Source organism: Aptenodytes patagonicus, chromosome 1, assembly GCF_965638725.1.
Source record: "Aptenodytes patagonicus chromosome 1, bAptPat1.pri.cur, whole genome shotgun sequence".
Classification (NCBI taxonomy): domain Eukaryota; kingdom Metazoa; phylum Chordata; class Aves; order Sphenisciformes; family Spheniscidae; genus Aptenodytes; species Aptenodytes patagonicus.
This window is the reverse complement of record NC_134949.1, coordinates 161,627,259-161,652,795: the sequence shown is the minus strand read 5'-3', so window position 1 is coordinate 161,652,795 and position 25,537 is coordinate 161,627,259. Positions and strand designations below refer to the sequence as shown.

General features: G+C 39.1%; 1 protein-coding gene across 1 annotated transcript in view; it reads left to right on the top strand.

Moving 5' to 3' along the window:
- The window catches only part of MYO16 (myosin XVI), a 317,122-nt gene that overhangs the window by 89,680 nt on the left and 201,905 nt on the right, over positions 1–25,537 (top strand). Inside the window, exons 6-7 of the mRNA XM_076361144.1 lie at positions 13,817–13,941; positions 17,197–17,322. Coding sequence (XP_076217259.1) covers positions 13,817–13,941; positions 17,197–17,322 — 251 coding nt within the window. The remainder of the gene's footprint in view (positions 1–13,816; positions 13,942–17,196; positions 17,323–25,537) is intronic.

Genomic DNA, 25,537 nt, shown 5'->3' with positions numbered 1-25,537 from the left:
GTTTGGAGATGAAGGGGAGGAAGATGATTTGGAGTCACAAAAGTTTTCAGTGCGTTTAGATTGGAACAACTAACAAAGGTTAGTGGCAGTGGCCATTGTCAGATCTGCCTTTGCCCATTCATATGGAGATGCTAGAATGAGAATTCAAAGCAGAAAAACTGCAGTAACGGAGAAGCTTTTAAAACAACTAATTTAACGGTGTGAGGACCAGGTTTCACATTTTGTTTCATTTCACATGTGAGTTATGTATAGCCTCAGAGTATATTTTTTCCAGTGACTGACTGTTAAATAAATAAATCTCTGCAAATCATCTGAATGGAAATGTATATGAAATGTTATCACTTATTCAAAATATTAGTATTGGTTTTGTTTTGTATTGAGAAAATACAGTAGCTAGATTTCTATTATGAAGTATGCTTAATATGTTATAGATGACAGGACCTGTATTGAAAAAAAGGGTTTGTTATTCACCAGTTCCAAACTTAGATAAGGGTTCTGAAGTGAGATTTCTAGCAATGCTTTTGATTGTAATAGGTTGCCTTAACATTGGATGTGGCTCATCATAACACTGAGGAAAATCTATTAAGTAGAAATAATGAGCAGTAATGTAAAAATGTGTACTTTCAACATTGCCTCCATACAAGAAATCTGTTTTAACATAAACTAAGTTAAGTTATATCCTGTTAATGAACACTTAAAAGAGAAGTTAACTTAGACTGGCAAGGAAATCACACTCAGTGTCAAGTCCTATACTGTTAGCCCATAGCACATTCAGTGTATTACACAGATGTATTTCATAATTTTGCTTCCCTGATGCCTGGAAATGTCTTCCCAGCTCAGGAACTCTGGTTTTGGATTTTTCTAATGGCAAGACAAGTATTAGCTTCTAAAAACTTGATTGCCTTGCAAAATGCAGATATTTGGAGTCTAAATGCTCCAAATACTTTGGCTGATGTGGTATTTAACATGTAGTGTACAACAAGCATGTAGCATACAACAAGATGTAGTCTGCTTACTTGCAACTATCAATGCAGATCTATCAGAAGATGCTTCTTCTTTCCTTGGTTTATCTCTCTTTTTGTTTGGTTGCAAAATGAAATAGATTTGGGGGGAAAAAAAAAAAAAGAAAAGAAAAAGATTTACTAGTTTCTTGGCAAAGTGTCTACATTGAAGGAACTTACATGGAATAGCGGATTTTTATGACTCTAATGTTATCAGTGTTAGCTCTTTTCCAGTAGATAGGAGGGGCACTGTTCCTCATTAAACAATGATTCTGTGAATGTGGGAAGTTTCCAAGGAAAAAAAACTAAACACGATGAAGGTGAGATCTACCTTCACTAACTTTAGATAGCTAAGCCTGAGCTAATCATCCAGACCTTTTCTTTTGGTCAATAGTGAGAAATAGGAAATGCATGTATCGTTTCAGCTCTTCCTAACCTGGCTAGGTGAGGAGAACTGACTTCCAGGACTGTTTCTTTCTGCTGACTAATAAGAACTGAAGTTGACAAGTAGTAGTTTATCAGTCTTAGTTTTAGACTGTTAGGGTAGATCAATCCTACCCCTTAATTGCAGTACTGCGTGAAATCCTGGCCTTTGGGTGATCGATGACAAAATGCCAATCAACTTTGCTTGGTCTGTTACTATTCTTCTTGTAACAATAGGCAGCTCAAAGTACCCTTACTTAGGACTTAGTTTTAAAAATTTAATTAGTATCTTCTGAAATATTTGTATAGCCTACCATGGTTAATAGTAATGGAGGAGAGAATCCTTGAAGGAAATAAAGCTGTCTGCATATGCATACCCCAACACAGAGCAATGACATGGCTAAAAATCTTGTTCTACAAGAGCATTAGCTGATCGTATAGTAAATACCATCTTCAGCCTGTAGTGTTGTGAAACACCCACCTATAGTCTCACCCTTTAAATACAATGTGTAAGACACATTTCCCCATTCTCTGTGCTTCCCTGCATAACTAAAAGGTTCCCTCAATATTCTCCATTCAGTTGTACAGCCTGGTTTACAACGTTAAGAAGAGATTGCTGTGTGAAATAGACTAGACTCTAATCATTGGCGCTAAGTGCAGAGTTCACAGAGAAAAATAAAATCAAGTGCCTTATGGCTCAGCTAAAAGAAAGCAAGAAGCTATCGATTTACTTTGATGAAACAAAGTAAGATTGGAACAAGTAGCTTTGATGCTACAGAAAACTTTGTTAATTGGGGACATTAAAGTTCTTAGAAGTCTTCTGTGTTTATAATTTCTTATAGATTTCATCACTGTGGTAGTTCACTGTATCTGTTTAACTGCACTACAGACCTTAGTGAGTGAACTCCCTCTTCATTGTCGAAGATAACCTAATTTACTCTGTGGAAGGCCTGGAGCCATAGGTGATAACAATAGCCTTAGATGCATTTAATGATTTATATATTTTAAAATATTTTTACTTATTTACTGAAGTTAGTTCTTTGAGTTCTGTTTGTAAATGATCTGTTAGGGCACAGGAGTATCACAAGTGTAAAGTAAAGTTAATCCTCTAGCAACTGCCTGAAAGCTTTCATATATACTTTATTGTTGTTATGGAATATAGCTCATCAGGACACTGTGTGGAGATTATACTACTGAAGTCTACATGAAATTCTGTGTATTTCATTAAAATATTCTCTTTTCCTGTACAGAAATGAGCTTTCTCTGATGTTACATTATGTTATGTAACTGATGTTACACTGTATACTGAAACTAATTATTGACTGAAGAAAGTAATAAGCAGACTTTACTTACCTAAGAGAAAACAAGTTGAGGTACATATCCTTTGTATATTAAGAGCATTCTTTGTGTTGGGTAATAATTCTAGTATACTATAAGCTTCATTTAAGATATGCCTAATCAAGGATGGAAGGGAAAATACAGCATCCAATTTCATATTTAGGAAAGTGGTGGAAATAGCTTAACTGTATGATATTTGATCATGTCCTAGGAGCACTCAGAAGCCTAGTGTGCTCCTGAGCTCCAGGACTTTATTGGGGTTGATTTATCTAAATCAAGTGTCTGGCAGTCACTCTATAGCAAACCCTCCTTAGAGCAAAAGAGATGCTCCAAAGGTAGGTATCTGTAATGTGTCATCTGAATTACGATCTGAACTGCATGCTTCTTTCCAAGTGCTATGAAGGGAGCCCAGAATGGCTAGCTGAGACATAGAAGTCTGCTACATAGGGTGGGATTCAGTTTAAGGTCATGATATTTACATTTACAGGTCCATATGTAGGTGCGTATACAGTAGCTTTGGTGTCTAAATTCCTATTACCATCAGTGGAGTTCTAGGAAATAGTGTCACTAGAGAGCAGAAGGGTTACTCATTTGACCAGCCACTAGGAAAACACTGGTAAACACTGTTAAATTTGTTCTGCACCAAGATATCATTGGCTTTGCATGTTACTGGTGGTCTTGTTTTGCTATGAAAAGAAAGTTATGACTTTTAAGGACTTTGAAAAATAAGATGGGGAGACCACTTGCTGCAATGTCCTGCCAGGGCAAAGCCAACTGAGAGTAGCCCAAGTTACCCAGGGCCATGCTGGGTTGGAGAGTCTACGATCTCTCTGGGCTCCCATTCCAGTGCTGAGCCATTTTCATATCATTTTTTTTCTTATTCAGTTAAAATTTGCTTTGTTGCAACTTACACCTGTAGCCTCTTGTCCTTTCATTGTTTACCTCCAGGAACTGTCTCCATCCAGAGGTGAAATGAAAATATTAGGAAGTGTAAAAAGGGTTTTTTTTCACTATTTGTACTGTTTTATTCTGAACCTGGCTGATTATTGGAATCATCGAGAAAGTCCACCTGGCACCTTCCGTAAGCTTTATTTAGATTAATAGCAGCTTTATGTTTTAAGGCAAAGCTTTTATTGTATTAATGCCATTTTAAAAATAGTTTAAATGACTGATAGTGTGTTCTCTTTGTTTTTAGAGGTAGAATGTTCTACTGTAGAAGTGTGTCAGTGAAACTCTGATTACGGCATATGATCCTTATGTTTCCTCCTTTTCCTTTAGGCAGAAATTAAATATTTAATGCTTTGAAGAATGTACCATTTTTGTTTACTTCCTTTCTTGGTATTTAGTTGCCTAGTGGATTAAATGACTCAGATATAAACTACAAATGAGTGACAGATATTTCTTGGTTCCGTATTTGACAAGTGACAGGAGGTGACACATTCACTGTGTAATTTGTTTCCAAAAAAGAGGTGTTGCCTTTTGTCCTCCAAGATCTCAAGCTTCAGCTTTCAGTAGGATAACTGTGCATTTCAAGAACATCAGCCTTGTTATTTAATCCGAGAAAACAGTATCTGGATATTTACTACTACCTTTTTTTTTTAAGAGCTGTCTAAGTATCCTACACATCTGAAAGCAAAATAATATCTTTCTTGTCTATTGTATAGTGAGAGTTCATGCACTAGCAGATTATTACAAAAACAAAAGAAAACCATCTGTTGTGAATATTTTTTTAAGAATGACTATATTTAAATAACATATCTACCTGAAGGTATAGATGGCTTTTCTTTTTCTGCTATGGCACAGGTACAGAAAAAAAAAAAAGGTTATCGCTTTTCTGCAAAGTATTCTTTTTGTTTTTAACAATGCACTTTCTGTTGGCTAAATTAATTTAAAATAGCTGGTTAAAGGTTATTGACCTTTGATGGTAATAGGGGTTTCATGTACTTAATCAAAATCTTTTATAGTATTCCAAACTGTGTGAATAATGGATCTGTTTTTTTCTCTGAATATTAAGGGGATCATATTCAGGTGTCTCAGAAAACTGTATATACAGCCAAAATCTTGTGCAAGTCCTATCCATTTAGGTAGTTTTTTATGGTTTAAATTAGTTAAAATATTGTGCAGTTTTCACAAAAATAGACCATGGTTTATGAAATTGTTACTAGCAAATGGATTAAGCCTTACTTTTGAGCTGCAAAGTAGAAAGAATAAATTTCTTTTTCTGCCTTGCAGCAGTAGGGAGAATCAAAAAAATAGAAGCTAAGGGTTAGTACAGAATCCTACACTGAAGACAGTGTTTAACATTAGCCAGAAATAGTCAACTCATAAATTACTACAATAAGGAGAATTTCCTTGAAGCCAACAGTTAACAACATAAGGGAAATAACATGTGTAGGAAAAGCTGATTCAGAAAAGTCGTGGGCAAAGGATTAAGGAAAAAATTACTGAAAGACTGACACTGTACAGTAATCTAGAATGTGATAGGAAGATCCATCCAAAACATTATTTTGGTTTAAAATTTAAAGTTATTTGAAATTATTCATGAAATCTAGTTTGGTGGGTTAGTCTTGGCTAAAAGCCAAACTCCCACCCAGCTGCTCACTCACTCCGCCTCCTGAGCAGGACAGAGGGAGAAAATAGGATGAGAAAGCTCATGGGTCGAGATAAAGACAGGGAGATTGCTTACCAGTTACTCTCACAGGCAAAACAGGCTCGACTTGGGGAAAATTGCCAATTGGAATAGATTCAGGTAGTGAGAAACAGAAAGGCAAACATTAAAACACCACCTTTCCTCCCCCTTTCCCAGGCTTGACTTCACTCCTTCACTCCAGACTCCCCTACCCCTGCAAGCAGCTCAAGGGGGTGGGGGAGCTACAGTCAGTACATAGCAGTTTCTCTCTGCCAATTCTTCCTCTTCACACTTTTCCTCTGCTCCAGAGTGAGTTTTTCACAGGTACGCAGTTCCTTCAGGAATGTCCATCTGCTTTGCCTTGGGTCCTCCATGCGGTCCAGGGAATCTCTGCTCCAACACCTGGAGAACCTCCTCCCCCTCCTTCTCTGACCTTGGTGTTCCCTCAGCTGTTTCTCCCTCTTTTTGTTCCCTCTTTGTCTCTCTGTCCACTGTTTTCTGCCCTTCCTTAAATATATTTTCACAGAGGTGCCACACTTGACTGACAGGCTCAGCTGTGTCCTGCGGTGGGTCTGCTGGAGCTGACTAGAACCATCTGTGGTCCACACGGGACAGCCCCATGCCTCTTCCCAGAGAAGCCACCCCAGCAGCCCCACAAGTGCCAACACCTGGACAATACATCTGGTCATGTGTTTCTCAACACTCTGGCACTTTTTATGAGAATAAGATCAAAATGAAAATCTCAGTCGTGTATTTTTCATCAGTTTGATTGTTATTAATTAAAAAAAGTGTTCATAATATGTACACCAAAATGTTCTAACATTGAGGTTGTGCTAAAGAAACCCTTAAAAAGATCTAGTAATCCAACAAGGGGAAAAAAATCATATACTGTTTCTTCAGCGCATTCAAGAAAAGCAATTGGTATAGATCAATATAATTTCAGAAAAGTACTGCTCTAGACTTTCATATTTAAAACTATGAAAGGCTTTTCATAGACATTAAGGAATTATTGCTAACATACTACAATAAGAACTGACTAAAATGTCAACACATACAGATTGTTAGCACTAAAGATCAGTGAACTTAAGCTAAAACTAAATCCCCTGATATATTTTCTATTTTAGAACCATATGCAACGTGATCTTGATTTCTGCTTACAAATTTTCTATTAATAATATTGATGCAGTAGGTTGACAGAAAAACAGGTGACCAAAACCAAACAGCCTCAGGGTGGTTCAAGGATTTTTCACTCTGATTCTTGCTGATTGGGAACCACCTACCCATATGATTATCACACACAAATAATCCGTCTGTTTTCTGCAGAGAGCTTGATTAACTGATGATAAGGGTTAGGTGATGGTGTTGCCAGTGAGAACAGGGGACCAAATGACATGTTTCTGTAGGTCCCTTCAAGTCCTAAAAATGAAGCACACAGAAAACGTGTGACCTGGTTTCAGCTGGGATAGAGTTAATTTTCTTCCTAGTATAGAATCATAGAATCATAGAATCATTGAGGTTGGAAAAGACCTCTAAGATCATCGAGTCCAACCGTCGACCCAACACCACCATGCCCACTAAACCATGTCCCTAAGTGCCTCATCTACTAGTCTTTTAAATACCTCCAGGGATGGGGACTCCACCACTTCCCTGGGCAGCCTGTTCCAATGTTTCACCACTCTTTCAGTAAAGAAATTTTTCCTTACATCCAATCTAAACCTCCCCTGGCGCAACTTGAGGCCGTTTCCTCTCGTCCTATCGCTTGTTACTTGGGAGAAGAGACCGACACCACCGACACCAGTAGCTGGCACAGTGCTGTGTTTTGCATTTAGTGTGAGAACAATGTTGATAACACACCGATGTTTTAGTTGTTGCTAAGTAGTGCTTACACTAGTCAAGGCCTTTTCAGCTTCCCACGCTCTGCTGACTGAGAAGGCTGGAGGTGCACAAGAAGCTGGGAGGGGGCACGGACAGGACAGCTGACCCAAACTGGCCCAAGGGACATTCCATACCATGTGACGTCATGCTCAGTACATAAACTGGGGGAAAGCTGGCCGGGGGGGGCCACTGCTCAGGGTCTGGCTGGGCATCGGTTGGTGGGTGGTGAGCAATTGTACTGTGCATCACTTGCTTTGTATATTCTTCTTATTATTACTATTATTAATATTATTGCTATAATAATACAATATGTATACTATAATTACTATATGAACATTGAAAATGTCATAGTTGAGAATGCTCATCTGTCTTCCTTTGGCCTTTGTGTTTTCTAACATAAGCTTGAATAAGCTACCTTAATTTTTATATTTTCTAACTCTTGGGGAGCTGACTTTGAAGTCTTAGACTTCTCTTAATATTTGTGTGTTTCCAGCATGCAAATGTGCGGGTGTTTAAAGTGAATTAAAGAACAAAGTCCATCATATGGAAACATTTTGTTACCCATATGTTTGTATCAAAGGGAAAACCTTTAAACTCATTGTGCAGGCTTTTGGCACTTGAATTAACATTTTAAGTTACAGCCAGTAGTTTATGATCTACTTTGTAACTGATGCTAGAAGGAAAACAGGCATCTCCTTGACTAATAGGCTTTGCAAAGATTTGAAAAAAGATTGTGAAGAATATCAGAAACTGGGGATGCCCTTTTAGAATCCTTTCAAACAACTTACTGATGAAAAATCCAATTATATTACCATCAGAAATAAATTATCATTTTTTATAGAATTCCTAAAACTATAACCTTTAGCAAGTTAGAAAAAAAATTGTCAGTGCCCGGAGTGCACCCACAGGCCCTGTCCCCGCTTCCAGGGGCTTGGCTGCCTGTGCTCAAAGCCAGCTCTGATGTGGTACAGGTGTGTAAACTGGGAGCAGTCGCCTGAGAAAAGAGCTAAGTTGTGAGGTAGAGCTGGGAGAAGCCTTGTCATGATCTTTCACCCATCCTTTGACTCGGGAGCCACATTTAGGCTCAGGTCCTTGCCCTTGGTCCTTGCTTGAGGTATGCCTATGCCCAGCCATGAACCTTGCTGATCCCGACCCTGAACCACTGACTTGACTTCCTGGCTTCACCTGTTTGTCTGGATTTGTGGCTACAGGCTTTTCTGGCAACCACAGGACTGTCGGTTGGCCCTGATTCCCATCACTAGACCTGCTCGATTTTCTTGCTTGGGTACTGTGGGGCTGTGCCCTGGTCAGCAAGGACACTGCCCTGCCTGCCCAGTGTTCACCCTCAGCTCCTGGCTCCCTGGCTCCCTGGCACGTGTTGAGTAGCCTCCTCTCTCCCAAAAACATCCAACCATAACATATTAAGGACTTGCAGAGAAATCCTGACTATAGAAATACCGCATGAGCTCATTTCAGACACGATGCTTATCGCAAGTAACCAGAGACAATGGTACACTTGTTTTGCTTCTGTGTTCTAGTATTAATATTACAAATAAAATAATAAACATGCAAGACATATCCACAGATGAATGCTTTAGTGTTAAGCCTTGAGATTATGCCAGTCTGTCAAAATAAATTACAAAAATTATTTTTTTTTCATACAAGTTAAGAAGAGACAGAGTTCATTTAACTAATTTTAGCTGGAAGGGTCATCAACATCCTATTACAGAAGAGAGAGGGAAAAAAAGCATGTTTCACTAGAGTGGGAGAATTGTCACTCTGACGTCTACATGAGGAGGAGATGGGAATTTCAATTCTGATAGCATTTTCAGACTAGACGGAAATAAACTAAACATCCTTCACTGAGCCTATGTAATGATATCTTTAAAGGAAAAGAGGTAAAACCCAACAACAGCAAGGTACTTCTGCAGTGAATTAGATCTACAGGCCTCAGTAGTTTTGCAAGTATACATTCTTTTGCAGATACTGAAAATATTGGCTTCCCTTCTCACATAATAAATGTTGCTGAAATGTATCTGTTCATATGCTGACCTTTGAAAATTAGATGCACATAATGCCCAGTGATATGCACAAGAGCTACTGAACAACATAATTTAACAAAAATAATGCTCTTTACAAAGCTATCTAGTAAGCAGCCAGAAAAGTCCTTCTAAAACTTTAAGCAAATAAAGCTGGATAAAGTAACAGCCACACCTGAATATTTGCATGAATGAAAATTAATATTTCAAGAATGGTACCATGACTGTTTTTTTCTCATTGTTTGTGAACATGTCTATCCTATACTACGCTGCACAGGAGAAAAATAGAAATTCTAAACCGTGGTGTCCCCAGAATTACAGCAGAGTACAGACAGGCTCATCACACTTGGGGTGAAAAGAGCCTTGCTGCATTTACAGCTCTGTGCAGGAAGGGCAGATACAGACAGGGTGAGAGAAGACTTAAGTAAGAGGAGAGGAGAGATTGGCTTCTCAAAGCTCTTGCAAGTTCTTCACATACATTTGTGTTTGCAAGACAAGGTGATATTGACTTCTCCTAAAGACTGTTAAGCCCTTTGGAGAATAAGACGTGCAAGTAACAGAAAGAGTGGCTGCTGGGTGTGTGTAATGGGTATTTCCCAAAGACTGCTTGAGTGTTTTGCTTTGTACTGGTCACAGGAACAGGTGTTCCCCTCGCAAACAGAGGGACTTCTTAGTACTGGACATTTCTGAGGGAAATATTTTTTTATAGCAATTCTCAGTTCTGTTTGCCATGTATTTCTTTACCACTGCAACTTTATGAAGCTTACTTTCCCCCTTTTTATCTAAGGTTTTTACATTCCTTTGGGTTGTCAGTTCTATAACCATATGCCAAAGACGGTGAGACAGCCAAAGCACGTGAAATGGCCTTGTCAGGTGTTTTTCTTAAACAGTGAGAAGTAATATGTTTTGTAGCTTTTCAGCTATGCTCCTGCCTGTCATCAGCACTGATACTCATCACCAAATGCTGTGCCCTGCAGGGTCACTACTGTTTTAACTGTTCCTTCTCCATCTCATCTCCTGCAGAATTTGTGAGCATGTAGCTCTTGTTCTGATTTTACAGGGTTTGGAGCGTATTTTCCATCCTATGCCTTTTTTTTTTACTTTCCATTTTTTAAAATGTGAGTCTGTTCCCATAGTACATGCCAATTTGGTTTTCTTCCTCTATTTATTCATGCTGGCTGTTGTCCCACTTCAGCTGAATATCTAAACCACATTTCCCCTTTGAAAAGCAACGTGAAGGTCATTCTTTGATTCAGGCAGCAAGAGTTACTTACTGTATGAGTAACATTTTGTTGTTCCATCTAAACTCATGAAAAGTATCACTCCCTGGGGAGGGAGGACAGACTCTCCAGAATTACAAACTTGATTAAGGGAAGGCAGTTACTGACCAGGTCTCCTTGTTTGAGCCTCAGAGAATGATACATGTGCACGCTTGGTAAAGCTACTTCTCAGCTCCCTGCCAGAGAAGCCTTCACTCTGAAGCCTGACAGTTCCCGAGTTCCTGGAATTCAGAACTCTGCAATTCTAAGATTGCAGTTTAGATTATTTTTTCATGTTTTCATTCTATTTTCTATGAAGATAGAGGAAGGGAATCTCTGTTGTTTCCATAGCATTTTCAAAACTCCTTCGGACATTTGAAAAATGAAGCCTGTGGAACATGTCACTGTGGTAGGTCACTTGCCAGGCTGTTTACTGCTATTTGTTTAATGAAACGTGTATCATTCCTTTATACAACTATTAGTTTGAAACCAGTAAAGCCATCTTGAGATTCACATAGACTGTGCCTTTTGTTGCTACGTAGCATTGTTTATGCATTTTCTCTGAGTTGATGGGTATCATTATATTTGCGATAGAACATATATAGCAATTGATGCAGCTGAACTCTATTCTTGATTCCTCTTTCAGCATGAGCAAAGTTAATCTTTCTACAGCCAGCTTTTTTGGGCCCCGTACAGGACGCACCAAGGTTCTATAAAATGCAATTTACAAGGTGTAAGGATCAATATTTCACTGTTAGTGTAAGAATATACTGATAAGTTAATTCTCTGACCATGCTGAGCATAAGTTGGTAGTAAATTGCTAAAAAAGGCTGAGTGGACTCAGCTGGCCTCTGCCCTCAACCTGTAGCCATTACTGTGATTTACATGAAACATGACGAACCAAACAACCTGATAACGACTGTGTTTCACTCGCAGTCTTTTTTTTTTTCTTCCTGGGGAAAGTCAGAAACTGGTATTTCTAATTTGTGGATTGTGAATCTAGTTTCCATTTTTGGGTGTTTGGGGTATTATTCACACACAAAAGAGGTAATACATTAATTTCCACCTGTTGCCTCTCTCCTTGAAAAAACAAAACTTATTCTAATTGTTTACTGGAGACATCAAGAGGAAGAAGAAAATTGACAAAAATTCTGTCAGTAGTACTTAAAAATGGCCTTCTTCATCAGGTATAAAATGGTAAATATATTTTTCAAATTTAATCTTACCTGACAACATTAGAAAGAGCTTTATCATGACCAGTCAAGTTTTGTTGCAGCTGCTCAGTCTGTCTATGTAATGCGTTTAAAAAGTGAAGTCAGTGCTGCAAATGATAACTAATTTTGGGTGTATATAGCCCTTCACATCACATAGTGTTTTGAAATTTAAACTTACACATTTGAGAGAGTTCTGTCACTGGCAAAAGAATGTTAAAGTATCAATTTACTGTTGCAAAAAGCAGGAAATAGGCAGAAACAGAAAGAAAAAAAGAGATTTAATTGATGCCATGTGGCATCAGTGATCTGTAAATGTCATCAGGTAGTTTTAAATAATTACTGTGAAATGTGATACAGGCATAAAAACTTCAGTTCTGACAAAATGAATACACTGATTGTTAGGAGATACTCAGAACATCATATGAAATCCTCATTGTGTTCCAGTCTAGCAACTGTCAGGCAATAGGATGTCAGCACATTCTGCTTTTGGGTGGTTATCTAATTTAAGCTATCAATAGCATCTATCTATCTATCTAGCTGTCTGTTTTTCTGAATTGCATTTATGTGAAAGATCACAGGCTTTAGTCCAGATACAAAAAAATCTCAGTTTCTCCAGCTTAAGTTTATATTTGTCTTTTGCAGTTGGTATCATTTAGGTGACAGGTGGGAAAATATAAGAATAAGTAAATGTGGCCAGCAAGACAGTGTTCTCACTCTGAACATTTCACCTCAGAGCTGAAACTCTTAGAAGTGCTGCAGGTAAAATTCAGAATATAAAGCAGTGCGTAAAGTAGCATGTTAGAGAAAGAAAATGAAGGGGATTCTTTGCTGAACTACATAAGTTACACCCATTTATACAAGTTCCAGGGTAGATTAAAACTCAGAGACTTACGATATGCTTTTACTCTGAAACGTACTTCAGTTGTTTTAGTAATGTAGAAAACTGCAAGAATTGTTGAAGATAAAATATAAAATGAATTCTTCAAGCAAAAATATTTAACATAAATACATATTAATTAAATTAATTTATTATTTGTCACTTTTCAGCTCACTGACAAAGAGAACCAAGAAAGTATTTATTCATATGTTTTTTGTTATGTCATGGCCAGGGCAGAGAAGAGGGATTTTTATACTCAAATCACATTTTCTATATATGGATGTAAGTGACCACGTGAAGCTAGGAGCAGAAGAGTCAAGCCCTGAATTTTGGTTAGATATTCCAATCAAGCCACAGCCAGCTGCGAATTTAACCACTTAGCAATTTTGTTGTACCCTCTGTTTCTAATTTTAAATCTCTTCAGACTGGAGGCCATGCTTTCTTTTGGTTATAGACTGCCTTGCTTATCTTCCTTTTAAAGCTGTACTTTGACAACTGTTTCTTTCAGTAGCGATGCTGACACAAGCAATCCCACGCCCTTCATTCCTTTCATCCCCTCCCATTTGTTCCTGCCTCCATACCACATTTTCTCTTAGTTTATGGGGCCTTGCAATGATCTAGGCTCAGCTGGAGAACTAATCCTGGTTAAAAATAACCCAGGCAGATCAAGAAGTGTTGAGTTGTAATGTCATTTGCTTAACGTCACAATCTCTCAAGCAGTTGAGCCGACAGATTTGAGGGACTAGTCTGAGCACTGTGATGTATACACAGGGTTGAAAGAATGCAGCCAAAAAGAATTTTCATTAAATAATACCCAAAGACTTGGGTGGCTTCCTTAGAGAAGGAAGCCACAGCTATTTTCACAATCCCAGTGGATTTAATATTACAACTGCTTTACCTACAGCTGCTCTTGCCAGTCAGTAGGGGATCAGGCCCATTTATTTGATGTTGCTGACTGACATTAAATCGTCCGTGTAGGGACTGATAAAGATATGAGTAAACTTGTTGGTAAATATAAGTAAGTAAACATGTTCTGTAAATATACACTGAAGTCTAATTAAATGTTGATTAAGCTTTTACAAACCCAGAAAACAAATTCGTATATCTGTTCTTTACTGATGAATGAAATAGCAGAAGGTTTTAGTCTTTTCTTTTTTCCAGGTGTAGAGCTGAATTCACTGCGCCAAATGAAGATACAGAGACCTACGACAATGCTTACAGATGTCCGACAGCTCATATCAAGTGGAGGAAGCGTGAATCAAAAGAATGATGAAGGAGTTACCCTGGTGAGTGGGAATATGTAGTCATCACCCTGTGAATATGCATGTACTGCAGCTGTGTACTGGTGAGCAAGGCAATTCTCTAAGAGGAGAAATGAGGGAATGCAAGATTTTGGTTCTCATCTGGCCTTTTGAAAATAGATATATGTCAATGCCATGCATAGTACAGATTTTAAAATAGGCTAGTGCAACATCTGTGCCTTAACGACAACTTTCTTACTGTTAGCCACTGAATATGCAACACAAAAATTAATAGCAAAAAAAAAAATTGGCACTGTAGTTTAGAACTGCAGCAGATACTTACGGTCTCTGACATTCTGTGAGAGGGCATGAAACTTCACTCAGTGATTCCTATTTTAGGCTCCTATCTTCTGGCTGAACCAGGCTAAAACACTGTTTCATGAAGCTATCCCATCTTGATTCAGTGTAATGAAGCATCCACCGTATCAGTGGATAAGTGTTCCTTCTTCCAAATTTGCATGTTATTTGTAGTCACTGGGTCTCATTATACTTTTTTCTGCTAATGGATCTTTTATCCCTTTGTTTTTTCAGGATCGCTACTTCTTAAGCTGTCAAATCATTTTAAAATTAATGTAATAAAATAATTTTAAAATTAATGTATTTTTCCCTAGATAGCATGTCTGTGGAATGTTCTCTTTGCATATAAAATCTTCAACATCATTATCAATCAGTAAATGGTTATCAGCAGCATTAAAATACTGAATAACTTTTTTAAATTATTTTGTGTTTTTCTGCAAATACTGTACTAAAATAATTAGAAAGGCATGTATTACTGAATTTCATTATTATTATTATTTCAGCATTTATGCTGAATTACATTGCGTGTTACTGAATTAATACACTGAATCATTAGTATTTAATTCCATATTTTAATACCTGTGGAGTGTTTAAACTATAACTGAAAAAGTGAGCAGCCTCATATCCGGGGTTGTTGAATCCAGCCCCTGGCTGTGTCTGTACAGAAAGCTATGACTTTTGGGGTGGCCACCCCAAGGCAGTTAACTGTAGTTAAAAACAGGAGGGAAGCAGGGGAGGGGTGGGAAGAAACAACGCAACTTTTAGTTTAATTCATAAAAGCATTAATTTAACTTCCAGTTTTCTGATACATTTAAGCTAAGTTGCTAAATCACAGTAAAATGCAAAGTTGTTTCTATTGTGCTTTGCTCTTATTGCTACTTTAGTCTGAATTGGCTTAGTTGAGTTATGAACTTACCTAACTATCATTGTATAAAACCTTTTCTGTAGTTAGCTGGAATAGTTGAAATGCATGTCTGAAATGTGTTTAAGGGTACTGCAGCCACTAGGAGAAAAGCATTGTGGGTAGTTTGGGTTTTGTTATTTGCTTGGTGGGATGTAGACAAAGGGGACATTTTTTGCATGAACAGTTTTTATGTTGAACTTTGATTTTTTGAACCTCTTTCATAGTCTTGCGACAAGTAGCTACAGAGTGGATCATTTTGCTTTTGTCTGAGATTTCTATTATGTGAAACTTTTGTCTGACAAACTGGTGGGAAATCCAGGATTTGTTAAACTGCTCTGTCTCTATTCATGGGTGTGGAGTCAGCCAGTCTGTGATAGCTGTATGTGTATCAAAGGGTGCTGGGAATAGTTTTTTGTTGCTCTACATCTATCTGTACAGAGAAAACAACAAATATCTCAGTTGTCAGTAGCAAATGAGATTTGTTTTCTCTTGATAGAATATGTCTAAGTCCCTGTGTAAGTTAAGATGAATCAGGCAAAAAATTGGTGCCATAAATGTATAAATGCACACATTCTCATAGATTCATAGCACATACATATGTGTACATGCAATACAGACACAGAATGATGTATGGCAAAATTATTTTTTCTGCTAAATTCTCCTGTAATAATTTTTTCTTTGAAAGATTGCAGTCATAAAATATTTTCTTTGTCCTGTGAGCATTTAAACTACTTTAAAATAGCACTTGTCAAATTGATGTCTGAATAGAAAATGTAATTTCTTCTGTTAAAACAGGAGAAAAGCTGAAGCTATGTCAAATTATGGGAAAATTTTGAGAGTTTTGTACATTTGAAATTAGAACATTTATAGTGTACAGAATTGGTGTTCTGCCCCCGGGGCAGGGGTATTCTGCCCCCTTTCCAGGGGAAGATTTTTGATGAGCTGTAATGTGTTTCATCCCTCTGCATCAAGGATGTTCATAGAGAAAACTTTATGCGTACTCTGCAGGTGCAGCTGAACCAGAAATAGCAGATAAGGCAAATAATATCCTGGACTCTGGTTTTGGTGTCTCCTATGCTTATAGTGACTTTGGAACTACACAGTTCTAGTAACAGGTTTATTGCAAGACCTTTTTCTTGCCATTAACCATTCATTTCAGTCCTCAGAAAAATAGTCTCTTTGGCTAACATTGCTTCAACTGAAAAAAATCATGTAATTGGGCTACATGATTTGGGGATACAGGTTACCACCTATAATCTCAGTTCTCCATTTCTGCAATCTTCCTGAGCCCTGTTCTTACTGACCATCATGAGAATTGTCTCCTTCTGCCTGTGGATGAGCAATTATATTGTGCCAATTTTCAAATGCAAATTTTGTCCCCTTTGCTCCCAGAAGTGGAGGGAATGTTTGAATTCATAGCAGAGAACCATAAGAAGATGAACACCACTAAACTAACGTGGATCAATCTGGTCATGTGAAATATGTGCCTCAATGTACAATTAAGTATCTAGGGAAGCAATGCAAGTAAAAGAAATAAAATCTCTGTGGTTCAAAATTGAGAAAGTATTTTTTGTGACTGATTTTGTGCTGCAAACTCAATGTGTTTGGTTTGGTTATGTGTTAATGAATTCATTTTGGAGTAAAGTAGTGTCAGCTTACATCTGGGATATTTGAACTGCCACAAAAGAAAATTAGGTCCGCGCTCTGCTGAAATGTATGAATCTACCTGGGCTCATGAAGTTTGTGAATGCGTTTGAAAAGATGTTTGCTTGAAATTGTATGAAAAGTATCTAGTGCGACTAGATTGTTTAAATAGCTCTCAATAAGCTAACATTCTTATTTTTTGGTGGGTTTTGTTTACAAATGTTAAAAAAGACTCCACAGTGGTTATCATCTAGTCTGTTGTTACCACATGTATATTTTGTATTTGTCATTATCATGATTTAGCCAGTTAGGTCTGTGGGGCAGCCAAGATACGCAGTAGTGCGTCATGAGCTTTTCTGAGTTCTTTAAACTATTAAGATGCTTTTATATTGCAGCTGCACGTGGCCTGCGCTAATGGATACAAGAATGTTGCATCTCTGATACTGGATCATGGGGCTGATCTCAATGCAGTGGATAATCAGTACTGGACACCCCTACATTTAGCTGCAAAGTATGGACAGGTAAAGCATGATTTTTTCACCTGCTTCTCTTTTCTTCGTGGTAGTCTTCTGTAGCAGTAGCAAATACTTTCAAGTTAGGGAGACTATTCTGGTTTTAATGTGAAAAGCTTACACATTTCCATACTACAGGTGGCATCTCAAATGACAGAGATCATTTGAGAATCAGTGACACACAAAAACCTCTTCAAAATCAGATTATGAGGGCAGCAAAACAAGCCTCAAGAAATTAGAATATGCCAGGGTTGCCTACATAAGTTTAACAGAGCCTTTTGGACATATACACTCTTAACACTGTGATTGATGGCAGTTTGAACTCCCTTGTCTCATTCATGTGCAACATGTGGAGTGCTGGGATATATGTGGCTGCTGCCTGTGCACACCAGAGTGAGGCACACATCGTCACTTGGGTACCACACCGCCCATGCTGGCACTGATACCAACTGCAGAAGGGCGACTTGTATTTCTCAGGCTGGCCCCCTAATTTGAATTTAGCACAGCAATCACTTTGTCAACAGCTAGTAATCTGGCATTGGTAGTGCTGTCCCCACTGGACACCTTCCAGGCTGCTGTGATCAGGAAAGCACACGCTCGCCCTCCCCGTGGTGGGAATAGGCTGCAGCTCTGACGTTTCCCTTTGGTACTTTGGCACAATTCCCAGCCACAAGCTGTTTCTTTGTTGTTTATCACAGAAATGTCACCTTTCAAACCAGCTATCGGAGGCATGCAGGTCAGAGCTGACTCCCCAGTAGCTTAAACACTACCTCTCCCAAAATTTCATCCTTGGGGGATGCTGCCTGTGTCTAAACTGTTAAATTGCTAAATGAAAGAAGGCTAGAGATTAAGCCAGGCAACAGTCTGGCTCACATACATATTGTTTAGAGCTAGTTTCCTCTATAGGAGATTAGTCTTGTTTGTAAAGAGCTGGTTGGAGTGGTCCAAAGCAGAGTCAGGGACAGAGCTAGCAGTTAAGCAGTGTGGATTATAAGGGATACTTAAGCTTACTCCATTGCACTCTCTTACTTAGCGAGACAGATTTAGCCTCTGACTTTGAGGTTTAACAGTTTCATGATGTCAAAAAAAAAAAAGGTAAGAGAATTGTTGAACTGCTGACTGTACCTCTCCGAGAGTAACTCCTGCACTAGCAAGGATTTCCCATTAATAAATTGGAAATATCCCAAATAAATAAAAATTGTTTATTAAGCTCAGATGCCTAGGTCGTGTCTTAGCATATTACATACATCCTGTGTCATTTTCAAAATTTGTGTCTGAAATTGCCATTCTGTAAGTATATTCTCCCTTAATATAGATTTGTTTGGCTTGTTTGCTTGGACTGAATCATACCCCTCTGTCTAGTTATTCATCCAAACACAGCATTTGTTTCAGATCATAGAAGGGACTCTGCTCTTCTTGCTGAAGTCTAAGAGAACACACTTTCTTACTATGTGATCTAATTTGCTCATTGTCAGCAAAACACATTAGTCATTTGACTCAACTATGAACTGCAGTTTCATTTTCTTTTTTTTAAGTGCATGTTGACCCCAAAATAGAAAAAAATCCACACAGATCATTAGAATATGCTTCAATGAAAAGGGGATACCTGAACTCATTATAGGATATGATATTTAATCTCATTCAAGTTTGGCCATTGCCCTAGCAGTTCCTTTGAATGCAGTTTCTGGACTTCTGCATATTCCACAAATGTTTTCAATGAGAAAAGCCTAAAGAAGGGGGTACTTGTTCAGTATTTCAAAAAGAATAGAGTATAGTCACTCAGGGAATACATATTTTCCCTGTCAAGCAGTTGGAATCTTTCATTTATGGTCAGAAAATCCTCTAGAGAATGTTTTATCCAGACATATCTCACCCTCTTTTCTTTAGTTTTTTTGTTCATCTTTGGCATGCGTGATTGTACTCAGGTAGAAGAGCAGCATTTCCCTTCAGATCAAATTACACTCATTTTCCTCAAGCAGAGACACTGCTTTGGGATTTCTGCCTGTGATATCTTTCTTTCACTCAATACATTCAGCAGGTTTCTATAAATGATTCAAATGCTAATTGTGGGTACAATTGTGGGTAAGGCAAGAAAAGCTAGATTCACACAATACCAAATGATAAGAAAATAGATTTACAAGTTTGAGCTTCATATACAGGCTAGGGGCAACCTCAATTTACAAAATTACTATAAAATTCTCAGTTTTTACATGTATGTTTTTAAAGCTGAGATGTGCACAGACTACACTATATATTTATTTGATTATTGCAGGATCTCAGTGATCAATATAAATTTCATTTTCCTTGAAATACCAGCTATAGTAACTTTTTCTCATATATGTACATATAAATATATATACATATATATAGAAACACGAGAGGCATATATGACAAGTCTAATAAGACTGTTCAGGCACAAACTTTGAGAAGTTCCAGAATTATGATCCTCTCTGTAGTATTGATATATAACTTGTAGGAATCTAACTTATAAGCATCTTTAATCACAAAATCACATAATATTTTTCCCCAATTTATTTTGTTTTTTTCTTTGTCTAATTTCCTGGTGGATTGAAAAATAGAAATGTAGGTTATCAGTCTTGAAGTAAAGACCGCTGAAGTCTTTACTTCAGCTGTAGAAAAACTTTTGAATAACCTTTGTCACTTGCTTAGATAGCTGAAAACAGTATTAGGTTGTCCTTCTTGACTTGAACTATTCCAGAGGTTTAAAAGGCATACTCTTAGGCCATATAGGTTAAACACACTGACTGCAGAAAGGTAGTGGTGACACTTGGGGAACCTGGGTTCCATTCCAAGCTCTGTGTATGAACAGACACAGTCCTTACGGTTCATTCCTCCCACACAAAACCTTACTTGTCCCATTGTCTCCAGTCTGTTCCATTCTTGTCTTTATTCTGTTGCCTTATTGTCCCATTCATTTGCCTGGCTTCATGTCCTTTCCATACGTGTTTTATCCCAATCCTAATTTCCTTGCACAGCCAGCTTCTGCCCCTCCTCCTCTCCCTGGTTCTCATCCAAGCTTTCTCTTTTCTCTACTTTGGCTTTATGCCAACCTTCCTGCCCTTCTGTTATACTTGCCCCTTTTTCCCACTTGCTCACAGTCCCAATCTCCCTTGTTCAATCTCAGTGTTTTTTCCTCACCGTCTCACTTTCTTCTTTCATTTTCTTTTCCGGCTTAGTCTGTCTCTACCTACATCCTGGCTTCTTGCCATGACTCTCTTCTTCCCTTTCACTTCATTTATTTCATGCTGTTAGTTCCAAAGTTCAGCATTTTATCCATGCTCTGTTCTATTTTTTCTCCTCCACTCTTTCTACCCTGCTGCTAGTCTCATTCCCGCAACCTACTTTTTCTAATCTGTTCCACTTTGCTGACCACAGGTGGTTATAGTCCCCTTTTCCTGCACTCAAGTAGAAAAAATACCTTCTTCATCTATATTGCATTAAGAAGGGAGATCTGTAATGAGTTTCAGACATCGTTTCCTGTGTCTAGAGCAGTACTGTGGATCAGATTTGCAATTGCAGAGAAAATGCTGTTTAGCTTCTGAATGATATTGCTCTTATTTAGGGGTTTACATATGAGACTGGCTTTAAGGGAGACTCAGTCTTCTAGGGCATACTATTATGTAATGGAGAACAAATATATGAGCTTCAAAACTCAATTCACAGTAAATGTAATAGTTAAATAATTACCTTACTCCCAAATGTTGGGAGTCTCTGTCTTGGGATTTGCTTTTTTTGTTTGTTTCACTCCCCAGTAGCTTAAGTCAATACAGGTCCCTAACCTGCACTTTTCTTCTCAGTGTCCTTGATGCTTAGTGAAGTGCTGATTATCACCCCGTTCCACTAGTTAAATACATTTCTCAGTGTTATTCTAAGCAGTTTCTTACTCGATGACTTACCTGATCTTATTTATTCCAGCTGCTGAATATATGGCTAGCATGAAGTTACAGCACTTCTATCGCAGAAACTTAGCAATGGTAATAATAATAGTAATAATAAACATTGAAACTACTTTCCTGATTTATATTTTCTTATTGCAAATCTTTTAAACATCCAAATGGATGTTTAAACAGAGCCACTGATGCTGGTTAGAAGAACATTTAGGCCTACAGTGGACCATACTAGCAAAGGTGGGCTCTTTGATTTATCCGTTATAATCTAAAAACTGTCTTGTAAGCATCTGGTGGCTATGATTTTTTCAAGATTTGAAATTTGGCTAAGTTTTTACAATTTTCCAAACAGACAACAATAGCAATATTCTCAGCCCACGGAATTCATCTTCTGCCTAATACAAAGTCTTCAAATCATACACACATTGGAGCTCACAAGTGTCGATCGATATATTTTCCCACACCCTGCTCCCAGAAGTGCTTCATTGATTTATTTTGTTGATGTTGATTTATTGATTTATTCTTCTGCCTAATTAAAAAAAAATAATAATCATAAGCACTCACAGGCAGCAGTCCTAGCAAACTGCCTAACAAAAATCACACAGTGAGGTAAACATGCACTTTTCCAACCCAGTGAAGTAAAGTTTAGCCTTATGAGCAACTGAAAACTGGTTCTTATGAGCGCAGATGTAGGCCATCTTACTCAGTGGTGAAGGCTGCAGATAATAATGGTGTAACCAGTGGTATTTTATGTGTTCTGCCTAGGGTTTTTTTTGTGTTTAGTGAATAAGCACCTTAGATATTAAAATAATACTTGGGGATTTCACTGTGTTTCACACACTATTCTGAGATTGATGGTCCAAAATAATACTGATTTTGATCTAAGGTTGTTGATCCACTAGTTTCCTACTATATGGCTTTGTCTCACTGTGGATGAAAGCATGCTGGGGACCGTATCCAGAGAAAATGGAGTGGAAACCTGAGAAGTCACAGCAGGTGGAAGGAAATTGCAGGAAGAGAGTGGAAAGGCCTTAGCCAAAGAGAACTGAGGAATGGATGTCAAGAAGGAAAAGAAAAATAGCAATGTCCCAAAAAAGGGATAAGAGCACCAATAAAAGGGTGGAAAAAAACAAGTTGGGCAGATATATGTAAGGAGCCGGGAGTCTCAGATACAGGAAACAGAAAAAAGGGCCTGAAGAGTAAGAAATGATGGGGGGGGTGAACAAAAGATGGATGGTGAACGAGGTCACTAAGGATGTTAGGAAATGTGCAACTTAGAAAGAGAGGAGTGGAGAGAAATGTTGGTTTTGACAGGGAAGAAAAGTGAAGGACTGAAGGAATTTACTGTTGGGGGTGCATGCAAATTGGATGATGCATATTCATTGCTGTGCATCAGGACATTTGCATAAAATCTCCAGCTTTCTGAATTTACAACTTAAGCAGGTATCTCTCCAATGGTAAAGAAAAGGGAATAAATGATCTGAGGTAGTGGCACTGGGACTTGCATAATCACTCAAGAGTCCAAAGCTCAGCCAGAGCCAGCAGCTCATCCTTTGCACTCCTGTGCATTGCTTCAGAGGAAAATACCTGACCATACAGGAGAGGAAGACACTTTTCAGGAGCACTGATTCTGCTCCCCAGCTAATTCACTAGCAGTAAAACTAACATGGCTCGAAAGCAGTTTGGAGCTGCCTTTGCAGCCTCAAGTATGTAGGAAGATTCTTGAGGAATCTCTATCACTCCTTCATGCCCCATATTTCCTACCCTGTCACTGCAGTCACTTAGCTGTGGCAACAGGCCTCACAGTCTGTCAGCTAGCCAACACTGGTGCTCTTAAGCCTGTGGTTTATGAAACTGAGTGTTGGGCTTTCTTAGCTAACATTTAATATGTGGTAAAACTTAGTCCCTTTTCTGGCAGGGGAAAATTGTATTTGAAGGCTTTATAATGTGCTTATTGCAGTAAATTTATTTATGCTGCCTTTTTTTCCCTTACAGCTTTTTATTTTCAGTGTTGCACAGCATGTTTCATTAAGTTTAAAGAACTGTTCAACTCCAATGCTCCCATGTCCAGTCAGTGTTTTCTCTGTTCATCTGTGCATGTTTTTGTAGCTCCTTAGATCATAAGTGTTGCTCCCATTAATGGGAATTGCACTTCATTTCCTTGTAATATTTTCTTTGAGGACTAAAGCTCAGGTTGACTGTAGGCAGGCTGCTTTTGTTTTCCACTTGCTGTTTTGGAAAAAAAACCCATAGCTCTTTTGGTGTAACTGTAGTGGTCTGCCTGCACATCTGATCATGCATTCTGTCTTGCTTATCAAGCTCAGAGTTTTTACATGCCCCAAACCCATTTTTATTTAACCTTGCCTATGTAAAGCTATAATTAATATAATCTTTCTTTATATATTTTCATTAAGAATTTCCCCTGTCCATAAATATTCAAACTATTAAAAGTTTGCTAACAAAATGATTCTGATGGAGAAAAAATGGTCTTTTTGGAAAAGCCATAGGTGACCTTTTCCACATTACACAGAATAACAGAATATTTGAGGCTGGAGGTCATCTAGTCCAGCTCCCCTGGTCACGCAGGGCCACCTAGAGCAGGCTGCCCAGGACCATGTCCAGACAGCTTTTGAATGTCTCCAAGGATGGAGACTCCAAAACTTCATTGGGCAACCTGTGCCAGTGCTAGGTCACCCTCACAATATGAAAGTGTTTCCTGATGTTCAGACGGAACCTCCTGTGTTTCAGTTTGTGCCCATTGCCTCTGGTCTTGTCAGTGGGCACCACTGAAAAAAGCCTGGCTCTGTCCTCTTTGCATCCTCCCTTCAGGTATTTACACACATGGATGAGATTCCCCTGAGCCTTCTCTTCTCCAGGTTGAAGAGTCCCAGCTCTCTCAGCCTTTCCTCATATGTGAGGTGCTCCAGTCTCTTAATTAGCTTAGTGGCCTTTTGCTGGACTCTCTCCAGTATGTCCATGTCTCTTTTGTACTGAGGAGTCCAGAACTGGACACAGTACACCAGGTGTGGCCTCACCAGCACTGAGGGGAAGGATCTCCTCTCTCAACCTGCTGGCAACAGCCCTCCTAATGCATCTCAGGATACCATTAACCTTCTTTGCAGCCAAAGCATATTGCTGGCTCATGTCCAACTTGGTGTCTACCAGAACCCCCAGGTCCTTTTCTGCAAAGCTTCTTTCCATCTGGGCAGCCCCCAGCATGTACTAGTCCCTGGGGTTGTTTCTCATCAGGTGCAGGAATCATAGAATCATAGAACCATTAAGGTTGGAAAAGACCTCTAAGATCATCGAGTCCAACCGTCAACCCAACACCACCATGCCCACTAAACCATGTCCCTAAGCGCCTCATCTACTCGTCTTTTAAATACCTCCAGGGATGGGGACTCCACCACTTCCCTGGGCAGCCTCTTCCAATGTTTAATCACTCTTTCAGTAACGAAATTTTTCCTCACGTCCAACCTAAACCTCCCCTGGCACAACTTGAGGCCATTTCCTCTCGTCCTATCGCTAATTACTTGGGAGAAGAGACCGACACCCACCTCGCTACAACCTCCTCTCAGGTAGTTGTAGAGAGCGATGAGGTCTCCGCTCAGCCTCCTCTTCTCCAGGCTAAACAGTCCCAGTTCCCTCAGCCGCTCCTCATAAGACTTGTTCTCCAGACCCCTCACCAGCCTCGTTGCCCTTCTCTGGACATGCTCCAGCACCTCGACGTCCTTCTTGTAGTGAGGGGCCCAAAACTGAACACAGTATTCGAGGTGCGGCCTCACCAGTGCCGAGTACAGGGGCACGATCACTTCCCTACTCCTGCTGGCCACACTATTTCTGATACAGGCCAGGATGCCATTGGCCTTCTTGGCCGCCTGGGCACACTGCCGGCTCATGTTCAGCTGGCTGTCGACCAACACCCCCAGGTCCTTTTCCGACAGGCAGCTTTCCAGCCACTCTTCCCCAAGCCTGTAGCGCTGCATGGGGTTGTTGTGGCCGAAGTGCAGGACCCGGCACTTGGCCTTGTTGACTCTCATACAGTTGGCCTCGGCCCATCGATCCAGCCTGTCCAGGTCCCTCTGCAGAGCCTTCCTACCCTCGAGCAGATCAACACTCCCACCCAACTTGGTGTCATCTGCAAACTTACTGAGGGTGCACTCGATCCCCTCATCCAGATCATTGATAAAGATATTGAACAAGACCGGCCCCAAAACTTTGGGGACTTTGCACTTCTCCTTGTTGAACTTCATGAGGTTCCTGTCAGCCCATTTCTCCAGCCTGTCAAGGTCCCCCTGGATGACAGCACAACCCTT